This window comes from Nerophis lumbriciformis, linkage group LG28, assembly GCF_033978685.3.
Source record: "Nerophis lumbriciformis linkage group LG28, RoL_Nlum_v2.1, whole genome shotgun sequence".
Lineage (NCBI taxonomy): Eukaryota > Metazoa > Chordata > Actinopteri > Syngnathiformes > Syngnathidae > Nerophis > Nerophis lumbriciformis.
In genome coordinates, this window is record NC_084575.2 from 154,179 (window position 1) to 176,605 (window position 22,427).

A 22,427-nucleotide genomic window follows, 5' to 3' on the forward strand; every position below is an offset into this window, starting at 1 on the left:
GCCCTTTCGGCCTCTGCCTGTCTGCGAGCTGAGGAGGAGCTTGACCGACTAGAACCAGAGTGTGTGTGACTCCCATGTGATTTGTGACTTAAAACATTAGAAATGCTGTCATTTGGATTAATTTCACTTTCTAAATCCTCAATACTCTTCAGGGTTGGCGCTTTTATCCAGGTGTTAACATGCTCAACAAATTCATGTACATTAATTAATTTGGCTTTGTACCATATGTCATGTTTGATTTGGTCCTCTGTAGGTAGAATTGGTAGGAGGGATTTGTGTGCACTTGCAGTTTCATTTATAACATTGTGATATTTGGTGAAAGCACATTGTACTTCCATTTTGTCCTCTCCATTTTCCATCATCTCCATGATATGTTTCTGCATGTTGCTTGCATTGTTTAATTTGGATCTTCTCTCCTTCTGAAGTGTTTCAATTCTCACCATTAGAGCTTTTGGTGTCATTTTCACTGTGCGTTTTTTTACATCCTGGGATTGTTTTTTTTACAGCAGATGTTTGATTTGTGTCCACCTGATTTTCCCATCTCTGCAGGCTGTGACTGCTTTTCAGTCATTTCTGACAATTCAGCCTGTGAGGGTTCCATTTGACCTTTAATTGTGTCACCAATTGAATGCATTACATTTAACTCCTCCATTAACGCATGATCATGCATTTCCCAAGCATCATGTTTTCCTTTTCCAGGATCCATGATTATACACAACCCACAATTCAAAATCAGATCAAATATATGGAAATCTTGTTAATGTCAGTCAAAATACCAAACATCAAAACCTCAATTATTCATTTGCATTTGTTCGAACCAAAACCTCACCCACGAACGGGCTTGCACAAGGAATCATAAAACACCACCTTGTAATTGAAATGAACCCACGAACGGGTCCATCGTATTGGGAAAAAACGACATTCTGGGGGAGAGAAGGTATGTCGCCCAATTGTTGCACAGTTTGTTGACCCAAAGAGTAAATCCATGGTAATGGAGCGTGGAAAAGAACTCAAGGGAACAACCTTCTTCATTAGTGAGCAGTTTCTAGCCGAGATACTCAAGAGAAGACAGCTGTTGTATGCTATAAAGAATGAGGCTAAAAAGAACAACAAACAAACCCGTCTAATTGTGGACAAACTCTACATTGAAGATAGTCTTTATAGAAATGCTAGAATTACATACTGGTTGAGTGGCGGTGTTGATTTAATCCAAATGAACTGAAAAGAACATATTGCAACCGCACCAAAACAATGGCGCGAGATGGTGACGTCATGCATACACAGGTAGTCATGGAAACGTTTAAGAATGTGCTACTGGCGCTGACGAGACGCGGGGCCGCCATCTTGGAGTGGTGATCTCTGTCACTTCCTGTTCCGGTAGCTGAACCGCCGCTCGCAAATTTTACTCCAAACATTTAAGTTTAATAATGTAAGGAGGAAGTTTGCAATTAATCTAACAAGTGAATGTCTGGAGTAACTAGCAGGTGCGCTGTTACAAAGACGAGATGGCGCCCAAGGCTGATTATAGCGAACTTAAAAAAAGTCATGATCCATGTCCCGGATCATGTTTTATGTTCTGTTAGTTTTGGACTTCATAGTGCCTGTTTTTTGTGCACCCTTGTTTTTTTTAGTTACCATGGTTACTTATTATTTCCACCTGCCTCTGATTAGTGTTCGCCCGCTCACCTGCTGCCCAAGCACTAATCAGAGGCATTATTTAAACCTGCCTTGCCCTCCAGTCAGGGCTGGAGTATTGCTTGTTGTATGATGTGGACTCCCTGTTCCATGCAATGCTCTGTTCATGCTTGTTTTCTGGAGATACCATAGTTCATGTTGATGATTTCATGTGTAGTTCATGCTGCTCGTGCCTTGCCAAGTAAGTTTTGTTTATTTATGCCACAGTTAGCGACTTTTTGTTTAATGTCCATAGTTCAGGCTAAGTGTTAGCTTTTGTTTCCTGCGTTAAGTTGTGCCTTCGCCTTGTGCGCCTTTTTGTTTTCACCTTTTTTTGAACATTAAAACCATGTTTTCTTGTACACCGCCTGTCATCTCTGCATCTTGGGGTTCGTCACCTCCACATCATGACAAAAAGTCAATCGACACTCTGATCGAGGAAGTTGCTACGATCAAGGAGCAGCAGAAAACCATCATGGTCCTTGTTGTGCAACTGGATCAGATGAGGGCTGACAATCTATCTGGAGAAAGATATGAAAATCGCAACTCTGGAGAACAGAGTTGCTGATATTGAGCAGTACACATGGATCAATGATGTGATCATCACCGGACTTAGCATCAAACCCCGGTCTTACGCACGAGCTGTGACCCCAGCGAATGGAGGGGAGCTGGCGGAGTTGGATATTATTTCAATGGAGCGACAGGTAGCGGTCTTCATGCAGTCCAAGGACATACAACTGGACTGTGACAGCATCGAAGCATGTCACCTTTTGCCCAGGAGAGGAACAAATGACAAGCCGAGCGTAGTCCTGAGATTTGTAAACAGAAAGCACAAGATGGCGTTGCTAAAACAGGGAAGAAAGCTAAAAGGAACAAACGTATACATGAACGACCATTTGACCAAACAAAATGCTGATAGAGCCCGAAAAGCACGCCAAATGAGGAGAGAGAAGAAAATTCTACAAACTTGGACTGCGAACTGTAAAGTATTCATCAAACTCAACGGTACTCCGGAGAACGCCAAAGTGCTGGTGATTAGAAACATCGAAGATCTGAACGAATATGACGTTTGAACTGGACTGTAAGGTAAAAGTGATTAAACACAATCATGACACACATTGACAATACGCAAGATGACACTAGCCACATGTATCAGTTGGTAAGTGAATATGACAATGTACAGTTGAAGGCAGCTCAATACACTGAGCACCACCTACAAGACTTGGAACATGATATAGACCCGGACAATAATTTCCTCCTCAATATCAATGAGAACTGCTGCTACTACACCAATGAACAGTACAACCAGAATATTATTACTAAGGGCAAATTGTCAATTATCCATTTCAATAGTAGAAGCCTAAACGGGAATTTCAAGGACATCAAGGACTATTTACACACCTTTTCACAACCATTTAACATAATTGCAGTATCTGAAACTTGGATTAACAGTGAAAAAGTGACAGATTTTGAACTGGATGGTTATGACCTTATTAATATGAATAGACAAAACAAGGGGGGTGGAGGGGTGGCAATCTATGTGGATAACACCTTGAGATTCAAACGTCTGGATGATATGACAACTGTGGTTGATAATCAACTTGAATGTCTAACAGTTGAAATTTGTATGGAAATGTCATTATTAGTTGTATATACAGATCGCCAGGTACAAGCATTGAATGTTTTACAGATGCCTGTTTTCAAAGAAGAGTAATGTTAATAAAGCTGTCTTCATTTGTGAAGACTTTAATATTGACCTGTTAAATCGCAGTAAAAATAAAGATATGGATAATTTCATTGACACAATGTACAGTATGAGTCTATATCCCAAAATCACCAGACCCAGTCCAATGATGTCCCACTCTGCCACTCTAATCCACAACATATTCACTAATGATATTGAGAATAAGACCGTAAATGGGCTATTGATCAAAGATATCACTGACCACCTCCCAGTTTTTCAGATATTTAATGGAAATTACAGGACAAAAAAATTAGAAAAGCCAACCCAATACAGAAGAACGAGATCAGAAGAATCTATTAGTTCATTTAAACATGATTTACTGGAGCAGAATTGGGATGTCATTTATGAAAATGGTGATGTTAATAGCGCTTACAATATATTCTTGAGAATATTTAGGTCATTATATGATAAAAATTGCCCAATAAAAGAATGCACCAGTAAAAGAAAATATACTAATTGTCCTTGGATCACAAAGGGATTGCAAAATGCTTGCAAAAAGAAAAACACTCTTTACAGGGAATTTATAAGATTGAAAACAAAAGAAGCAGAAAATAAATACAAAAAAAATAAAAACAAATTAACTCATATTATAAGGTCAAATAAGAGAGATTATTATAAGAAATTACTAGATGATAATAAAAACAATATCAAAGGAATATGGAATTTATTAAACAGTATTATAAGAAACAGTACCTCTTCAATTAACTATCCAACGTATTTCACGAATGATGGTAAAGAAAATGATAATATTGAAGATGTGGCTAATGTCTTCAATAAATTATTTGTAAGTATTGGACCCGAACTTGCAGAAAAAATCCCAGATCCACGGACAACTGGTAAAAATATGGAGGGATTGTTGGAGAGAAATTCCAATTCTATGTTTTTAAATGCAGTGGGTGAAGAAGAAGTGTTGGATATTGTAAACAAATGTAAGAACAAAATGTCCACTGACTCCAATGACATTAGTATGGCATTGGTGAAAAAGGTCATTACAGGGATATCAAAACCATTAACATACATCTGGAATTTGTCATTTCAAATCGGCGCATTTCCAAATGAAATAAAAATAGCTAAAGTTATACCTCTGTTTAAAACTGGGAGCAAACACCACTTCCGTCTCCTTACTTCCACAATTCTCTAAAATATTAGAAAAACTATTCAATAACAGGTTAGATGCATGTTTAGAAAAGCATAAATGACTCTCTGACTGTCAATTTGAGTTTAGATCAAACAGATCTACATCAATGGCAATAGTTGAAACAATAGAGGACATCACAAATGCCATAGACAAGAAACAATATGCAATGTATGGAATATTTATTGATCTAAAAAAGCATTGGACACAATTAACTATATATTCATCAATAAAATGGAAAAGTATGGAATCAGGGGAGTTGTACTAGACTGGCTTAAAAGTTACTTAATAAGAGACAACAGTTTGTGAAGTTGGGGGATTGCTGTTCATCGTGTTTGGACATTGCTTGTGGTGTCCCCCAAGGGTCAGTGTTGGGGCCCAAACTGTTCATCCTGTATATCAATGATATATGTCGAGTGTCTACATTATTGAAATTAGTCTTATTTGCTGATAACACTGATATTTTTTGTTCAGGGGATGACTTAAATCAATTGCAAGAAGTCATTACGGAAGAAATGAGTCAACTAAAAACTTGGTTTGACTATAATAAATTGTCATTAGACCTGACTAAGACTAAGTTAATGCTGTTTGGAAAGAGGACACGTGAAACAAGGGTGCAGATACAAATAGATGGGGTGGATATTGAAAGGGTTTTTGAAATAAAATTCCTTGGAGTTACAATTGACTATCAAATGAACTGGAAATCGCATATAAAACATGAACAATCTAAGCTGACAAGAAGCATCTCAGTAATGAATAAAGCAAAGCAGGTTCTGGATCACAAATCACTCCACATTCTTTACTGTTCATTAGTCTTACCATACTTAACCGACTGTGTGGAAGTCTGGGGGAATAATTATAAAAGCTGATTAAACTCAATAACTACACTTGAGAAAAGAGCTGTACGCATCATCAACAAGGTTGGATATCTGGACCATACTCACTCACTATTCTTACACTCACAAATATTGAAATTTAATGGTATTATTTTGTATCAAACTGCACAAATAATGTATAAAGCCAAAATAAATAAACTCCCAGGAAGCATTCAAAAATTGTTCAGCACACGAGAGGGGAGTTATAATTTAAGGGGCAATTTAAATTTCAAAATGCTTAGTTATAGAACGACCATTAAAAGTTTTTGTATTTCAATTTGTGGAGTGAAACTATGGAATGGTTTGAATGTGGAGTTAAAGCAATGTCCAAACATAAAGCAGTTTAAAAAGAAGTATAGGTACATGCTATTCCAGAGGTACAGAGATGAAGAAGGGCTTTGATATTGGCTTGTTTATGTCACAGAAGAGTGTGGGGCTGCCCATTGAGGCAGTTCTGTTGCTGTGGTGGCATCATACCATTTCCATCATCACTAGTGGTAATGGTGTGGCATGATACCATTGCCATCATCACTAGTGGTAATGGTGTGGCATGATACCATTGCCATCATCACTAGTAGTAATGGTGTGGCATGATACCATTTCCATCATCACTAGTGGTAATGGTGTGGCATGATACCATTTCCATCATCACTAGTGGTAATGGTGTGGCATGATACCATTTCCATCATCACTAGTGGTAATGGTGTGGCATGATACCATTTCCATCATCACTAGTGGTAATGGTGTGGCATGATACCATTTCCATCATCACTAGTGGTAATGGTGTGGCATGATACCATTTCCATCATCACTAGTGGTAATGGTGTGGCATGATACCATTTCCATCATCACTAGTGGTAATGGTGTGGCATGATAACATTTCCATCATCACTAGTGGTAATGGTGTGGCATGATAACATTTCCATCATCACTAGTGGTAATGGTGTGGCATGATAACATTTCCATCATCACTAGTGGTAATGGTGTGGCATGATACCATTTCCATCATCACTAGTGGTAATGGTGTGGCATGATACCATTGCCATCATCACTAGTGGTAATGGTGTGGCATGATAACATTTCCATCATCACTAGTGGTAATGGTGTGGCATGATACCATTTCCATCATCACTAGTGGTAATGGTGTGGCATGATACCATTTCCATCATCACTAGTGGTAATGGTGTGGCATGATACCATTTCCATCATCACTAGTGGTAATGGTGTGGCATGATACCATTTCCATCATCACTAGTGGTAATGGTGTGGCATGATACCATTTCCATCATCACTAGTGGTAATGGTGTGGCATGATACCATTTCCATCATCACTAGTGGTAATGGTGTGGCATGATACCATTTCCATCATCACTAGTGGTAATGGTGTGGCATGATAACATTTCCATCATCACTAGTGGTAATGGTGTGGCATGATAACATTTCCATCATCACTAGTGGTAATGGTGTGGCATGATAACATTTCCATCATCACTAGTGGTAATGGTGTGGCATGATACCATTTCCATCATCACTAGTGGTAATGGTGTGGCATGATACCATTGCCATCATCACTAGTGGTAATGGTGTGGCATGATAACATTTCCATCATCACTAGTGGTAATGGTGTGGCTATGTACTGTATGTGTGTAGTGTGCACATGTATGGATATATTTATCATTTATGTATACAAGTTCATTAAGTTTGTACATAGAGTGAACAGGTAGTTCTAGCTCAGAGTAATTTATGATTTAAAGAAAAGGGGTGGGATTAAATAAGTGTAAACTTCTTCTCACTCCTTTTCAAATATGTAAATAAAAAAAGGAAGTCCATTTGTTTTCGTTTTTTTATCCTCCATTGTTTTCATTTTGTTATAATGGCTGTTAAGGCTATAGCACTGTATTGGATCAGGCTTGCTCTTGTTTTTATGCATATTTGAAATAAAAATATATCAAATCAAATCAAATCAAATCAAAAACCTCGAGCAGGTCTCATCCACCCCCGGGGCCTTGCCACGAGGATCTTTTTAACTACCTCAGCAACCTCAGCCCCAGAAATAGGAGAGCCCACCACAGATTCCCCAGGCAATGCTTCCTCATAGGAAGACGTGTTGGTAGGATTGAGGAGGTCTTCGAAGTATTCCCTCCACCGATTCACAACAGTCGCAGTCGAGGTCATCAGAACACCATCCCACCATACACGGTGTTGACAGTGCACTGCTTCCCCTTCCTGAGGCGGCGGATGGTGGTACAGAATCGCTTTGAAGCCGTCCGGAAGTCATTTTCCATAGCTTCCCCAAACTCCTCCCATGTCCGAGTTTTTGCCTCCGCGACCGCTGAAGCCGCACACCGCTTGGCCTGTCGGTACCGGTCCACTGCCTCCAGAGTCCTATGAGCCAAAAGAACCCGATATGACTCTTTCTTCAGCTTGACCGCATCCCTTACCGCCGGTGTCCACCAACAGGTTCTAGGATTACCGCCACGACAGGCACCAACTACCTTGCGGCCACAGCTCCGATCAGCCGCCTCGACAATAGAGGTGCGGAACATCGTCCACTCAGACTCAATGTCCAGCACCTCCCTCATGACATGTTTAAAGTTCTTCCGGAGGTGGGATTTGAAACTCTCTCTGACAGGAGACTCTGCTCGATGTTCCCAACAGACCCTCACAATGCGTTTGGGCCTGCCAGGTCTGTCCGGCATCCTCCCCCACTATCGCAGCCAGCTCACCACCAGGTGGTGATATGTAGAAAGCTCCGTCCCTCTCTTCACCCGAGTGTCCAAAACATGAGGCAGCAAATCCGATGACACAACTACAAAGTCGATCATGGAACTGCGGCCTAAGGTGTACTGGTGCCAAGTGCAAATATGGACACCCTTATGTTTGAACATGGTGTTTGTTATGGACAATCTGTGACGAGCACAAAAGTCCAATAACAAAACACCACTCGGGTTCAGATCCGGGCGGCCATTCTTTCCAATCACGCCTCTCCAGGTGTCACTATCGTTGCCAACATGAGCGTTGAAGTCCCCCAGTAGGACAAGGGAATCACCCGGGGGAGCACTTTCTAGTACTCCCTCGAGTGTATCCAAAAAGGGTGGGTACTCTGAACTGCCGTTTGGTGTGTAAGCACAAACAACAGTCAGGACCCGTCCCCCCACCCGAAGGCGGCGGTAAGCTACCCTCTCGTCCACTGGGTTGAACTCCAACATGCAGATTTTGAGCTGGGGGGCAACAAGAATTGCTACCCCAGCCCGTTGCTTCTCACTGCGTGCAACGCCAGTGTGGATGAGAGTCCAGCACCTCTCGAGAGAACTGGTTCTAGAGCCCTTGCTGTGCGTCGAAGTGAGTCCAACTATATCCAGCCGGAACTTCTCCACCTCGGGCACGAGCTCAGGCTCCTTCTCCCACAGCGAGGTGACATTCCACGTCCCAAGAGCTAGCTTATGTAGCCGAGGATCGAACCGCCAAGTGCCCTGCCTTCGGCTTCCGCCCCGCTCTCAACGCACCCGACCTCTATGGCCCCTGCTATGGGTGGTGAGTCCATTGGAGGGGGGACCCACATTGCCTCTTCGGACTGAGCCCGGCCGGGCCCCATGGGGACAGGCCCGGCCACCAGGTGCTCGCCATCGTGCCCCAACTCCGGGCCTGGCTCCAGAGGGGGGTCCCAGTGACCCGCGTCCGGGCGAGGGAAATCGGAGTCTCGGTTTTTGCATTTCCATAGAAGTCTTCGAGTCTTCAAATTTTTTATTAATATCATTATTGTTATTTATGTATTTATTTGATAACATTATTATTACTTTAGTTAATTTTGTTTTTTGGCTGTTTTTCTCTTTCTGTGGGGGGGGGGGGGGGGGGGGGGTGTCATTGTTGGGATATAAACACTTTTGTTAGTGTTTCACTTCCTGTCCTGTGCTTTTATTTTGGTGGCTCTTCTAGTTTTGTTGGTGTTTTCCTATGGCTACTTCACAACTGTCCCCGAGCATTTCCCCTCACCTGTTTTCTGTTTGCAATCAAGACTATTTAAATTGATCCTTTTGCTACCTTCGTTGTCGGGACATTATTCTTTGTTCACGGGTGACCATCGACTATACTTTTTGATGCCAAGCTCTAGTACACACGTACTTTGTGGACGCCATCTGCTCCACATTTCCTGTGAGTGTTTTGCTGGGTTTCAGCAGTTTGTTTTTTCTTCATAGTTCCCTGTTGCTCTCGGTTTGTGTTCTTTTATCAATAAATATCCCTTTTTTTACTGCACAGTGCCAGATGTGAGGTGAAATAAGTACAAATGCAGCAATAAAAACAAGCAACTCCACTCACGATGGCTCTAAAGTTCAGTGATGTGTTGCTAACTTCAGCATTTTTCTTCTTTGTTGATGTTTTGCAGTAGTTAACATCCATGATGTAACAATGCTGCTAATCTACCAGAGTCCACATTTTGTTAACCATTTTATTCATTCATACTTTTAATTGGATAATAACATCAATAAAATGCAATGGAAAAAATGTGTGAAAAGAATACAAATGATAATAATAAGATGTCCTCTCTTCAACAACGATAAAATAAAATAGAATAGTAGCTACATATATAATATTCAATACATGCACACAACTTAAAAAGTAACTACAGGACAACAAATAAGACTAGAAGATGAGAAGCACTACATACAACATCAAATATACATTCATATTAAACATGCTGTGTTTTTAAACTACATTTAGCACAATCACTGTTTAAGTGTTTTTACATCCCTGCAGCTTCCATGACTGTTACACACTTGTGTCTACTGACCTGATTCTTAAACCTAAACATCTTATCACACACAGTGCAACTAAACGGTTTCTCACCAGTGTGTGTTCTCATGTGTGTGGTCATGCGTTCCTTTCTGGAGAAACTCTTCTTACAAACAGGGCAAGCAAAAGGTTTCTCACCAGTGTGTGTTCTCATGTGTGTGGTCATGCTATGCTTACAGAAGAAACTCTTCTTACAAACAGAGCAAGTAAAAGGTTTCTCACCTGTGTGTGTTCTCATGTGTGTGGTCATGAGTTGCTTTCTAGGGAAACTCTTCTTACAAACAGAGCAAGTAAAAGGTTTCTCACCAGTGTGTGTTCTCATGTGTACTATAATTTCCGTCTTAGTGTTGAATCTTTTAGCACAAGCTGAACAAGCAAAAGGTTTCTCTCCAGTGTGTGTTCTCATGTGTGTGGTCATGCGTTGCTTTCTAGAGAAACTCTTCTTACAAACAGAGCAAGTAAAAGGTTTCTCACCTGTGTGTGTTCTCATGTGGAATATAATTTCCTTCTTCGTGTTGAATCTTCTAGCACAAACAGAGCAAGTAAAAGGTTTCTCTCCAGTGTGTATTCTCATGTGTGTGGTCATATCACCCTTTCTGGAGAAACTCTTCTTACAAACAGAGCAAGTAAAAGGTTTCTCTCCAGTATGTGTTCTCATGTGTCTTGTAAAATGACTCTTCTTTCTAAATGATTTCCCACATTCAGAGCAGTCAAAGTGTTTGTTGTTAGTGTGATGTCTCGTATCACCTTTAGAGTCATTTTTACTCTCCAAAGGTTTTTGGATGTGGTCACTGTGATCAGAAGCTGAGCAAGTAAAAGGTTTCTCACCTGTGTGTGTTCTCATGTGTATGGTCATTTGTTCCTTTCTGGAGAAACTCTTCTTACAAACAGAGCAAGTAAAAGGTTTCTCTCCAGTATGTATTCTAAAGTGTCTTGTAAAATCACTCTTCCATGTAAATAATTTCCCACATTCAGAGCAGTCAAAGTGTTTGTTGTTAGTGTGATGTCTCGTATCACCTTTAGAGTCATTTTTACTCTCCAAAGGTTTTTGGATGTGGTCACTGTGATCAGAAGAGTGTGACATCATGTGGTCCATGTCTGACAGTGGAGCAAAGATGCTGTCTGGTTCTGACTTGATATCTTCACAATGCTCTCCATCAGCTTCTGTGATGTGTTGACTTACAAGCTCCGCCCCTCTGTTCTCCTCACTTTGACTGTGATGAAGCTGTAAGGACTGAGCTTCATCTTCATCATGAAGCTGCTCCTCTTTAATGTGGGAGGGGGCCTGTAGCTCCTTCTGTCCCACACTGGTGTGCCACTCCTCTTCATGACTCCCCGCTGACACCCGCTGGACGTCTGCAGAACAAATGAGGTGTTACTCTTTTGAAGTTTGCAGTATTCAAACTATTGACATGTGAGCTAGGCCAAATAGACAGTGATGGGCAAGCTACCTGGACAATGTAGTAAGCTAAGCTACAAGTTACTCTCAATTAAATGGAGCTAAGCTATCCTCAGAGAATTGGAGCACGCTACACTACAAGCTACACTGCAAAAGTAGCTTGCCACATCAAATATATATGTATATATATATATATATATATATATATATATATATATATATATATATATATATATATATATATATATATATATATATATATATTGGCCCACATGTATAGTATCAATGTTTATGTTGTCCATGGAAAGAAGTTAGTAAGAAGCAAAAGAAAAACAACCAACCATGGATGACAAAAGGACTGAAAAATGCTTGTCACAAAAAAAAGACATTATATGGAATATTAATAACACAGACATCTATAGAGGCAGAAAATAAGTATAATAAATATAAAAACAAGCTAATTGGTATACTAGGAACATGTAAGAAGGAATACTACAGACAATTATTAAAGAAGAACAGAAAAATATTAAAGTTCAATGATTTGGTAAAATTGCAAACAGCTAAATTGATGTACAAAGCAAACTATAACCTGCTACCAAAGAATGTACAACAATTCTTCTCAACTAAAGAGGAGAAATATAACCTTAGAGGAAAATGTAATTTAAAACATTTGTATGCACGTACAACACTTAGAACCTTTAGTATATCAGTATGTGGAATTAAATGATGGAATGGATTGAGTAAATAAGTGAAACATTGTACTGATATGATCCACTTTAAGAGGTTGTTCAAATTAAAAGTGCTTACAAAGTACAAAGAAGAAGAATTATGAGAAATACTTTCAACCTTATTGAAATGAAGATATTCTTTATCTCAGTATGTTAATAATGACTGACTTTATTAATTATATATTACAAAACTGTTGTATTACTCATTCACGGATGTCATTTTACTATAAAAAGGTCAGTAAATGATGTATATATTTGTAAACGCTCTGAATTGGGAAAGGGGTAGGATTAAATAAGCTCTGCTTTTTCCTACTCCTATTCGGACATGAATGTAAAGTGAAATGATATGAAAGTGTGTGATGTATTATGCTGTAAGTGTGTTCATGTTCCAAATCAACTCCTACTCAGTGGCCTAGTGGTTAGAGTGTCCGCCCTGAGATCGGTAGGTTGTGAGTTCAAACCCCGGCCGAGTCATACCAAAGACTATAAAAATGGGACCCATTACCTCCCTGCTTGGCACTCAGCATCAAGGGTTGGAATTGGGGGTTAAATCACCAAAATGATTCCCGGGCGCGGCCACCCCTGCTGCCCACTGCTCCCCTCACCTCCCAGGGGGTGATCAAGGGTGATGGGTCAAATGCAGAGAATAATCTCGCCACACCTAGTGTGTGTGTGTGACAATCATTGGTACTTTAACTTTAACTTTAACTTTAACTAAAGAAAGAAAGAAAGAATGTAACTGAGAGTGTACAAATGGACCCAGCTGGAGACACCTTACAACTACCTCTAGGGCTCCCCGCACTCCACTGTATGCATTCATGTATTTCTTCTTGTATTTCTACCCTTCTTGAGACATGAAGAAGGAAAAGTATCTTCCATATGAGGAGGTGTGCACAAGTGATGACATAAATCATGGTCCCAATAACATTGCATCTAATACTAGAGTCTGTGAACATTGCTCCAAAGTCAGGATTTTTTGTTGAATTTAATGTGCATAAAAAATGAACATTGACAGGTGCAAAGGCAGCAATATATGATAAAACAAGACGGCAGCTAAAGAAGGACTTCCCTATTCATCCCCCTCTGGTCAACATATGAAGAAATAAGTGTGAGTATGAAATTGAAATGTGCCTCCTTTGGCCAAAATGTATAAAATAAATATGTATATAGAGACATACTGTAATAACTTGAAGTAAATAATGAAGATTAAAAACCAATTACAAACAAAACATTTAAAACAAAACGTATTAAAATTAACTAAAAGCTTAACTTTTTTATATTTGCATAGTATATATGTATATATTAATGTTGTAAATACACATATTTATATATCTAGAAAGGGTGGTCCTAAAGAGGTAGGCACTGTCACATCTAATAGAGAGACAAATACTAGAGTCTGTGAACATTGCTCCAAAGTCAAAATGTGTTGTTGATTTAATGTGCATACAAAAGTGAACATTGACAGGTGCAAAGGCAGCAATATATGATAAAACAAGACGGCAGCTAAAGAAGGACTTCCCTATTCATCCCCAAAAAACCTGCCAGGTGAGCAGCTGATTTGACCACTTCTGGTGCTGACGTAAGACAACCTGCGTCCCATATGTTTATTTGAATGAAATAAGTTTATTTCCATCATATAATCAACCATCAACCATTCTGTGTGACCAGCTTAACAGTACAGATGATACATATTTAACAATCATACACATTTACACACAAAAAGAAAAGAAAAAGAATGACGGAAAAAGGAATAGGCTGAAGCCAAAGCTTATATTTGGGGGGATTACCCCCAATACTTCTTAGACGGAAACACAAATAATGACAACATAAAGGAAGTAGTTGAAAGCTTCAATAATTACTTTGTAAATATTGGACCAAAATTGGAAGAAAGGATTCCAGACCCAGTTTCAATTGAGGACTATAATGATACCATAGAGCCAAATCCCAACTCCATGTTCCTCAGTAATGTGACACAGGAGGAAATAGTTATAATCCTGTAATCTAAGACTTCAACTGATTGTAATGGAATTGATATGGAAACCATAAAAAAGGTTCTAGAAGAGATCTCAGGACCATTCATGTATATTAGTAACCTATCATTTCAAATACCCAAACTAAATGAAATTAGCTAAAGTTGCGACAATTTATAAGACTGGAGACAAACACCAATTTACAAATTATAGACCTGTTTCTTTACTTCCACAGTTTTCTAAAATCATTGAAAAAGTGTCCAATAACAGATTAGAGAGTTTCACAAACAAACATAGAATACTAGAAGAGAAGCAATATGGATACACAGCTAATATTTCAACTTTGATGGCTTTCATTGAAATGACAGAAGAAATGAGCAATGCAATAGATAGTAAAAAATGTGCAGCAGCAGTGTTGTTGGATCCAACTAAAGCATTTGACACAATTAATCACAATATTTTCATCAAAAAACTAGAAGGATATGGCATCAGAGGGTTGGTCTTAAACTGGATAAGAAGTTATTTAACCAACAGGAAACAATACGTGAAGCTAGGCCAACACACTTCTACAACACTAAATATATCCTGTGGTGTACCTCAGGGATCAATACTAGGACCTCAATTATTCAATCTCTATATAGATGACATTTGTAAAGTTACAAAAGATTTAAAGTTGGTATTATTTGCAGATGATACAACAGTGTTTTGTTCAGGAGAGAACACACAGAAGATAATACAAATAATAACAGAAGAAATGAACACATTAAAAAGATGCTTTGACAATATTTGAATCTCAGTAAAAGTAAAATAATGCTATTTGGTAACAGTAGAAGAGAAAGTCAAACACAAACACAAATAGACGGAATAGAAATTCAAAGAGTAAATGAAACCACATGTCTAGGTATAATAATTGATGAATAATGACTTCATATTCTCTACTGATCACTAGTGTTACATATCTGACTTATTGTGTAGAAATATGGGAAATAACTACAAAAGTACACTTCATTCATTAACTGTGTTACAAAAAAGATCAGTTATAATAATACATCATGTTGGATATAGAGCTTGTATGCATGCATGTGTGATGTATCATGTTGTATGCATGCATGTGTGATGTATCATGTTGTATGCATGCATGTGTGATGTATCATGTTGTATGCATGCATGTGTGATGTATCATGTTGTATGCATGCATGTGTGATGTATCATGTTGTATGCATACATGTGTGATGTATCATGTTGTATGCATGCATGTGTGATGTATCATGTTGTATGCATGCATGTGTGATGTATCATGTTGTATGCATGCATGTTCCAAATAAACTCAACTCAACTAACACTTGGTGGACATTCAAGCCACAAAATGCAAATGGAGTATTGTTGGTGTATTTTGGATGGTTATAGAGGACCTCCCATTGGCTCCATTGCAAGTGGACTTTTATTTACATTTATGAGTTAGAATTAGGGCTGGGTGATATATGGAATATACTGGATATATTGTGGGTTTGTCTCTGTGCGATATAGAAAATGACTATATGGTGATATTGGAGTATACGTTCTCACACAGTTGCTTTTAGCTGCAGGCATTACACTACAGGCTCTTCTCACTCTTTCTTGTCTCTCCTTCTCACAGAGACATAAAACAAGCGCACCTTCTTACATACGTCACATACTGTCACGTGTGCAACGTCATACGCTCTCACGGAGCAGACAGGTAGCGGCATGGTAACGTTAGCTGTGGTGCTAGTGGTAATACGAGAGAAAGAAGGTGCCAATCTGGTAACAAATGAAGGAATAATTCATTCCCAAGACAAACAGCAGGGGGTCCATCGTCTGGCGGTGGTTTGGCTTCAAGCGGGTAGACGGTGAACAAGTATGCGGCAAAAGTGTTGCTACAAAAAGTAGCAGCACTGCTAATGTAGCATCATTTGAAAAGTCACCCACTAGAGAATGAAGAGTGCTTGAAACTCCGCATGTCAACATCTCCGTTTAGTGCCACACCCACAAAATGCCCAAGCAACCATTTCCACATCAACACCGTATGAAACAAATAGTCAACAACAGAAGGAGATAACGTCCGCAGGAACCTACCACATAGTGAAGGACATACACTATTTGATTTCCTAATATGCAGCTCATTTTTATTTGACACATATTGAAATATCTTGTGTGACATCATGCACCAACATGCACTTTATTTGTTTTAAACTACTGTAGTGGCATTCTGTACAAAAAGTGCACTTTAATTTAGTGTTGTTTTAATATGTGATATGTGACTATGTGACTTGTAAAAATGTAAAAAGAGCTCAGCAGCGCATGCACTTTTTGCGTCGGACGAAAAGAGCACCACCCCATTCTCAGCACATTCTACAGAGGCACTATAGAGAGCCTGCTGACCAACAGCATCTCTGTCTGGACTGGAGCCTGCAATGCCACAGACTTGAAGTCTCTCCAGAGAGTGGTGAGGACGGCGGAAAAGATCATCAGGACTCCTCTTCCTCCTATTCAGGAGATCGCAAAAAGCCGCTGCCTGACCAGGGCTCAGAAAATCTGCAAAGACTCCTCCCACCCCCACCAAGGACTGTTTTCACTGCTGGACTCTAGAAAGAGGTTCCGCAGCCTCCGAAGCAGAACCTCCAGGTTCTGAAACAGCTTCTTCCATCAGGCCGTAAGACTCTTGAACGCATCATAATTAAATTATCCCCTTAACATAAGTCCACTCCCCGTGGACGGATGTGAAAAAGTGCAATATGTTTATCTGTACAGTAATCTATTTATTTATTTATATATGCACCGTATTGCTTTTTTATCCTGCACTACCATGAGCTTATGTAACGAAATTCCGTTCTTATCTGTGCTGTAAAGTTCACATTTGAATGACAATAAAAAGGAAGTCTAAGTCCACGTCTAAATATGTCATCTTAGTGACATCATGCACAAAAGTGCACTAATAGCTTGTTTTAAAATGTCTCTGACAATCTTGCACTTTCTGTTTTGAAATGACATGAATGTTTGTGCCACTGCTTAATAACTCTTTAATAAATACACTTTTGCTAAATTGACTTAGTTGTGATTTCCCTCTCTGCATGACAGTTTAAAAGTAGCATATATTAATGCAGTATGAAGAAGAATGTTTTAATGTAGACACATAGAATCATCATACTGCTGTCATTATATGCATCAAGTGTTCATTCAAGGCTAAGGCAAAATATCCACATATATATGGTGTATGGTGACATGGACTAAACATATCCACATATATATGGTGTATGGTGACATGACCTAAACATATCCACATATATATGGTGTATCGTGACATGACCTAAACATATCCACATATATATGGTGTATCGTGACATGGCCTAAACACATCCACATATATATGGTGTATCGTGACATGGCCTAAACATATCCACATATATATGGTGTATTGTGACATGGACTAAACATATCCACATATATATGGTGTATCGTAACATGGCCTAAACATATTCACATATATATGGTGTATCGTGACATGACCTAAACATATCCACATATATATGGTATATCGTGACATGGCCTAAACACATCCACATATATATGGTGTATCGTGACATGGCCTAAACATATCCACATATATATGGTGTATCGTGACATGGACTAAACATATCCACATATATATGGTGTATGGTGACATGGACTAAACATATCCACATATATATGGTGTATGGTGACATGGACTAAACATATCCACATATATATGGTGTATCGTGACATGGCCTAAACATATCCACATATATATGGTGTATCGTGACATGGACTAAACATATCCACATATATATGGTGTATCGTGACATGGCCTAAACATATCCACATACCGTATTTTCCGCACTATAAGGCGCACCTAAAAACCACAAATTTTCTCAAAAGCTGACAGTGCGCCTTATAACCCGGTGCGCTTTATATATGGATTAATATTAAGATTCATTTTCATAAAGTTTCGGTCTCGCAACTTCGGTAAACAGCCGCCATCTTTTTTCCTGGTAGAACAGGAAGCGCTTCTTCTTCTACGCAAGCAACCGCCAAGGTAAGCACCCGCCCCCATAGAACAGGAAGCGCTTCTTCTTCTACTGTAAGCAACCACCCGCCCGCGTAGAAGAAGAAAAAGCGCGCGGATATTACCGTACGTTTCATTTCCTTTGTGTGTTTACATCTGTAAAGACCACAAAATGGCTCCTACTAAGCGACAGGGATCCGGTTCATGAAAAGACGCAATCTCTCCATCCGCACACGGATTACTATTTCACAGCAACTGATATTCCTGTGAACCGCACTGTGGATACAAAGGGAGCACGTACGGTGAATATTCGCACCACAGGGAATGAGAAGTCATCCTTCACTGTGGTTCTAGCTTGCCATGCTAATGGCCAGAAACTTCCACCCATGGTGATATTCAAAAGGAAGACCTTGCCAAAAGAGACCTTTCCAGCCGGCGTCATCATAAAAGCTAACTCGAAGGGATGGATGAAGAAAAGATGAGCGAGTGGTTAAGGTAAGTTTAAGTTTACGCGAAGAGGCCGGGTGGCTTTTTTCACGCAGCTCCGTCCATGTTGATATACGATTCCATGCGCGCCCACATCACGCTGGTTTTAATATATTATTAAAGTTTGACTGACCTATCTGACTGTTTTTTTTGACATTCCTTTAGCGCAGTTAGATGCGGCTTACAACACGGGGCGGCTTATAGGTGGACAAAGTTTTGAAATATGCCGTTCATTGAAGGCGCGGCTTATAACCCAGGGCGCCTTATGGTGCGGAAAATACGGTATATATGGTGTATCGTGACATGGACTAAACATATCCACATATATATGGTGTATCGTGACATGGCCTAAACATATCCACATATATATGGTGTATCGTGACATGGACTAAACATATCCACATATACAAACCCCGTTTCCATATGAGTTGGGAAATTGTGTTAGATGTAAATATAAACGGAATACAATGATTTGCAAATCATTTTCAACCCATATTCAATTGAATGCACTACAAAGATAACATATTTGATGTTCAAACTAATAAACTTTATTTTTTTTTTGCAAACAATAATAAACTTAGAAGTTCATGGCTGCAACACGTGCCAAATTAGTTGGGAAAGGGCATGTTCACCACTGTGTTACATCACCTTTTCTTTTAACAACACTCAAACGATTGGGAACTGAGGAAACTAATTGTTGAAGCTTTGAAAGTGGAATTATTTCCCATTCTTGTTTTATGTAGAGCTTCAGTCGTTCAACAGTCCGGGGTCTCCGCTGTCGTATTTTACGCTTCTTAATGCGCCACACATTTTCGATTGCAGACAGGTCTGGACTGCAGGCGGGCCAGGAAATTACCCACACTCTTTTTTTTTTTTTACGAAACCACGCTGTTGTAACACGTGCTGAATGTGGCTTGGCATTGTCTTGCTGAAATAAGCAGGGGCGTCTATGAAAAAGACGGCGCTTAGATGGCAGCATATGTTGTTCCAAAACCTGTATGTACCTTTCAGCATTAATGGTGCCTTCACATATGTGTAATTTACCCATGCCTTGGGCACTAATACACCCCCATACCATCACAGATGCTGGCTTTTGAACTTTGTGTCGATAACAGTCTGAATGGTTCGCTTCCCCTTTGGTCCGGATGACACGATGTCGAATATTTCAGAAAACAATTTCAAATGTGGACTCGTCAGACCACAGAACACTTTTCCACTTTGCATCAGTCCATCTTAGATAATCTCGGGCCCAGAGAAGCCGGCGGCGTTTCTGGATGTTGTTGATAAATAAGGGAATAGGCCTTTATTTATAAAAAAGGGACGGCGTGGCGCAGTGGAAGAGTGGCCGTGCGCGACTCGAGGGTCCCTGGTTCAATCCCCACCTAGTACCAACCTCGTCATGTCCGTTGTGTCCTGAGCAAGACACTTCACCCTTGCTCCTGATGGGTGCTGGTTAGCGCCTTGCATGGCAGCTCCCTCCATCAGTGTGTGAATGTGTGTGTGAATGGGTAAATGTGGAAGTAGTGTCAAAGCGCTTTGAGTACCGTATTTTCCGCACCATTAGCCGCACCTAAAAACCACAAATTTACTCAAAAGCTGACAGTGCGAATTTTAACCCGGTGCGCTTTATATATGGATTAATATTAAGATTCATTTTCATAAAGTTTCGATCTCGCAACTTAGGTAAACAGCCGCCATCTTTTTTCCCGGTAGAACAGGAAGCGCTTCTTCTTCTACGCAAGCAACCGCCAAGGTAAGCACCCGCCCCCATAGAACAGGAAGCGCTTCTTCTTCTACTGTAAGCTACCACCCGCCCCCGGAAGAAGAAGAAGCGCGCGGATTTTCGTTTCATTTCCTTTGTGTGTTTACATCTGTAAAGACCAGACTACAAAATGGCTCCTACTAAGCGACACGCGTATAACGCAGAATTTAAACTTAAGGCAATAAGTCATGCCGAAGAACACGGAAATAGAGCAGCAGCAAGAGAATATAACATAAATGAATCAATGGTGCGTAGGTGGAGGAAGCAAGAAGATGACCTGCGCCAGGTAAAGAAGACAAAACAGAGTTTCCGAGGGAACAAAGCAAGATGGCAACTGTTGGAGGACAAACTCGAACAGTGGGTTGTTGAGCAGAGAGCAGCAAGCAGAAGTGTCAGCACCATCACTATTCGAATGAAGGCAACAACGCTAGCAAGCGAACTTCACCTGGATGATTTTAAAGGTGGTGCTTCTTGGTGTTTCCGGTTCATGAAAAGACGCAATCTCTCCATCCGCACACGGACCACTATTTCACAGCAACTGCCTAACGACTTTAAAGAAAAGCTGGCTACTTTCCGTGCATATTGTAAAAACAAGATAGCTGAAAAAAAGATCCGGCCAGAGCACATTATCAACATGGACGAGGTTCCACTGACTTTTGATATTCCTGTGAACCGCACTGTTGATATAACGGGAGCACGTACGGTGAATATTCGCACCACAGGGAATGAGAAGTCGTCCTTCACTGTGGTTCTAGCTTGCCATGCTAATGGCCAGAAACTTCCTCCCATGGTGATATTCAAAAGGAAGACCTTGCCAAAAGAGACCTTTCCAGCCGGCGTCATCATAAAAGCTAACTCGAAGGGATGGATGGATGAAGAAAAGATGAGCGAGTGGTTAAGGGAAGTTTACGCGAAGAGGCCGGGTGGCTTTTTTCACACAGCTCCGTCCATGTTGATATACGACTCTATGCGCGCCCACATCACAGATGGTGTCAAAAAACAAGTGAAGCACACAAATACAACACTCGCCGTCATTCCGGGTGGATTAACCAAAGAACTCCAACCGCTGGATATTGGTGTCAACAGGGCATTCAAATCACGACTGCGAACGGCGTGGGAACAATGGATGACCGAAGGCGAACACACCTTCACTAAGACAGGCAGACAGCGCCGGACGACATACGCCAACATTTGCCAGTGGATCGTAAATGCCTGGGCAGATATTTCGGTCACAACTGTGGTCCGAGCTTTCCGGAAGGCAGGATTCACAGAACTACTGGACAACAACAGCGACACTGACTCCGATGACTTCGACGAGACGGAACCGGCCATTTTGGATCCCACACTTGCCCAACTTTTCAATTCGGACACCGAAGACGAAGAATTCGAAGGATTTACGAATGAAGAATAACTTCAGAAAGTGAGCGCTATGTTTATTTTGTGTGTTGTGACATTAACGTTCGAGCAACATTATGTTGCTATTGCTCTACACTATTTTGAATTTTACTATGTTTGTGATTGCACATTTGCGTACATTTTGGGACAGAGTTGTTAGAACGCTGGTTTTCAATATATTATTAAAGTTTGACTGACCTATCTGACTGTTTTTTTGACATTCCCTTTAGCGCAGCGTAGGCGCGGCTTATAGTCCGGGGCGGCTTATTGGTGGACAAAGTTATGAAATATGCCATTCATTGAAGGTGCGGCTAATAATCCGGTGCGCCTTATAGTGCGGAAAATACGGTACCTTGAAGGTAGAAAAGCGCTATACAAGTACAACCCATTTATCATTTATTATCATAAATGGCTTTCGCTTTGCAT

General features: G+C 40.2%; 1 protein-coding gene across 1 annotated transcript in view; it reads right to left on the bottom strand.

The window, feature by feature from the left end:
- Positions 1-9,883: 9,883 nt before the first annotated feature.
- The window catches only part of LOC140676634 (uncharacterized), a 34,707-nt gene continuing 22,163 nt past the window's right edge, over positions 9,884-22,427 (bottom strand). Inside the window, exon 4 of the mRNA XM_061923250.2 lies at positions 9,884-11,575. Coding sequence (XP_061779234.2) covers positions 10,170-11,575 — 1,406 coding nt within the window. The 3' untranslated portion in view covers positions 9,884-10,169. The remainder of the gene's footprint in view (positions 11,576-22,427) is intronic.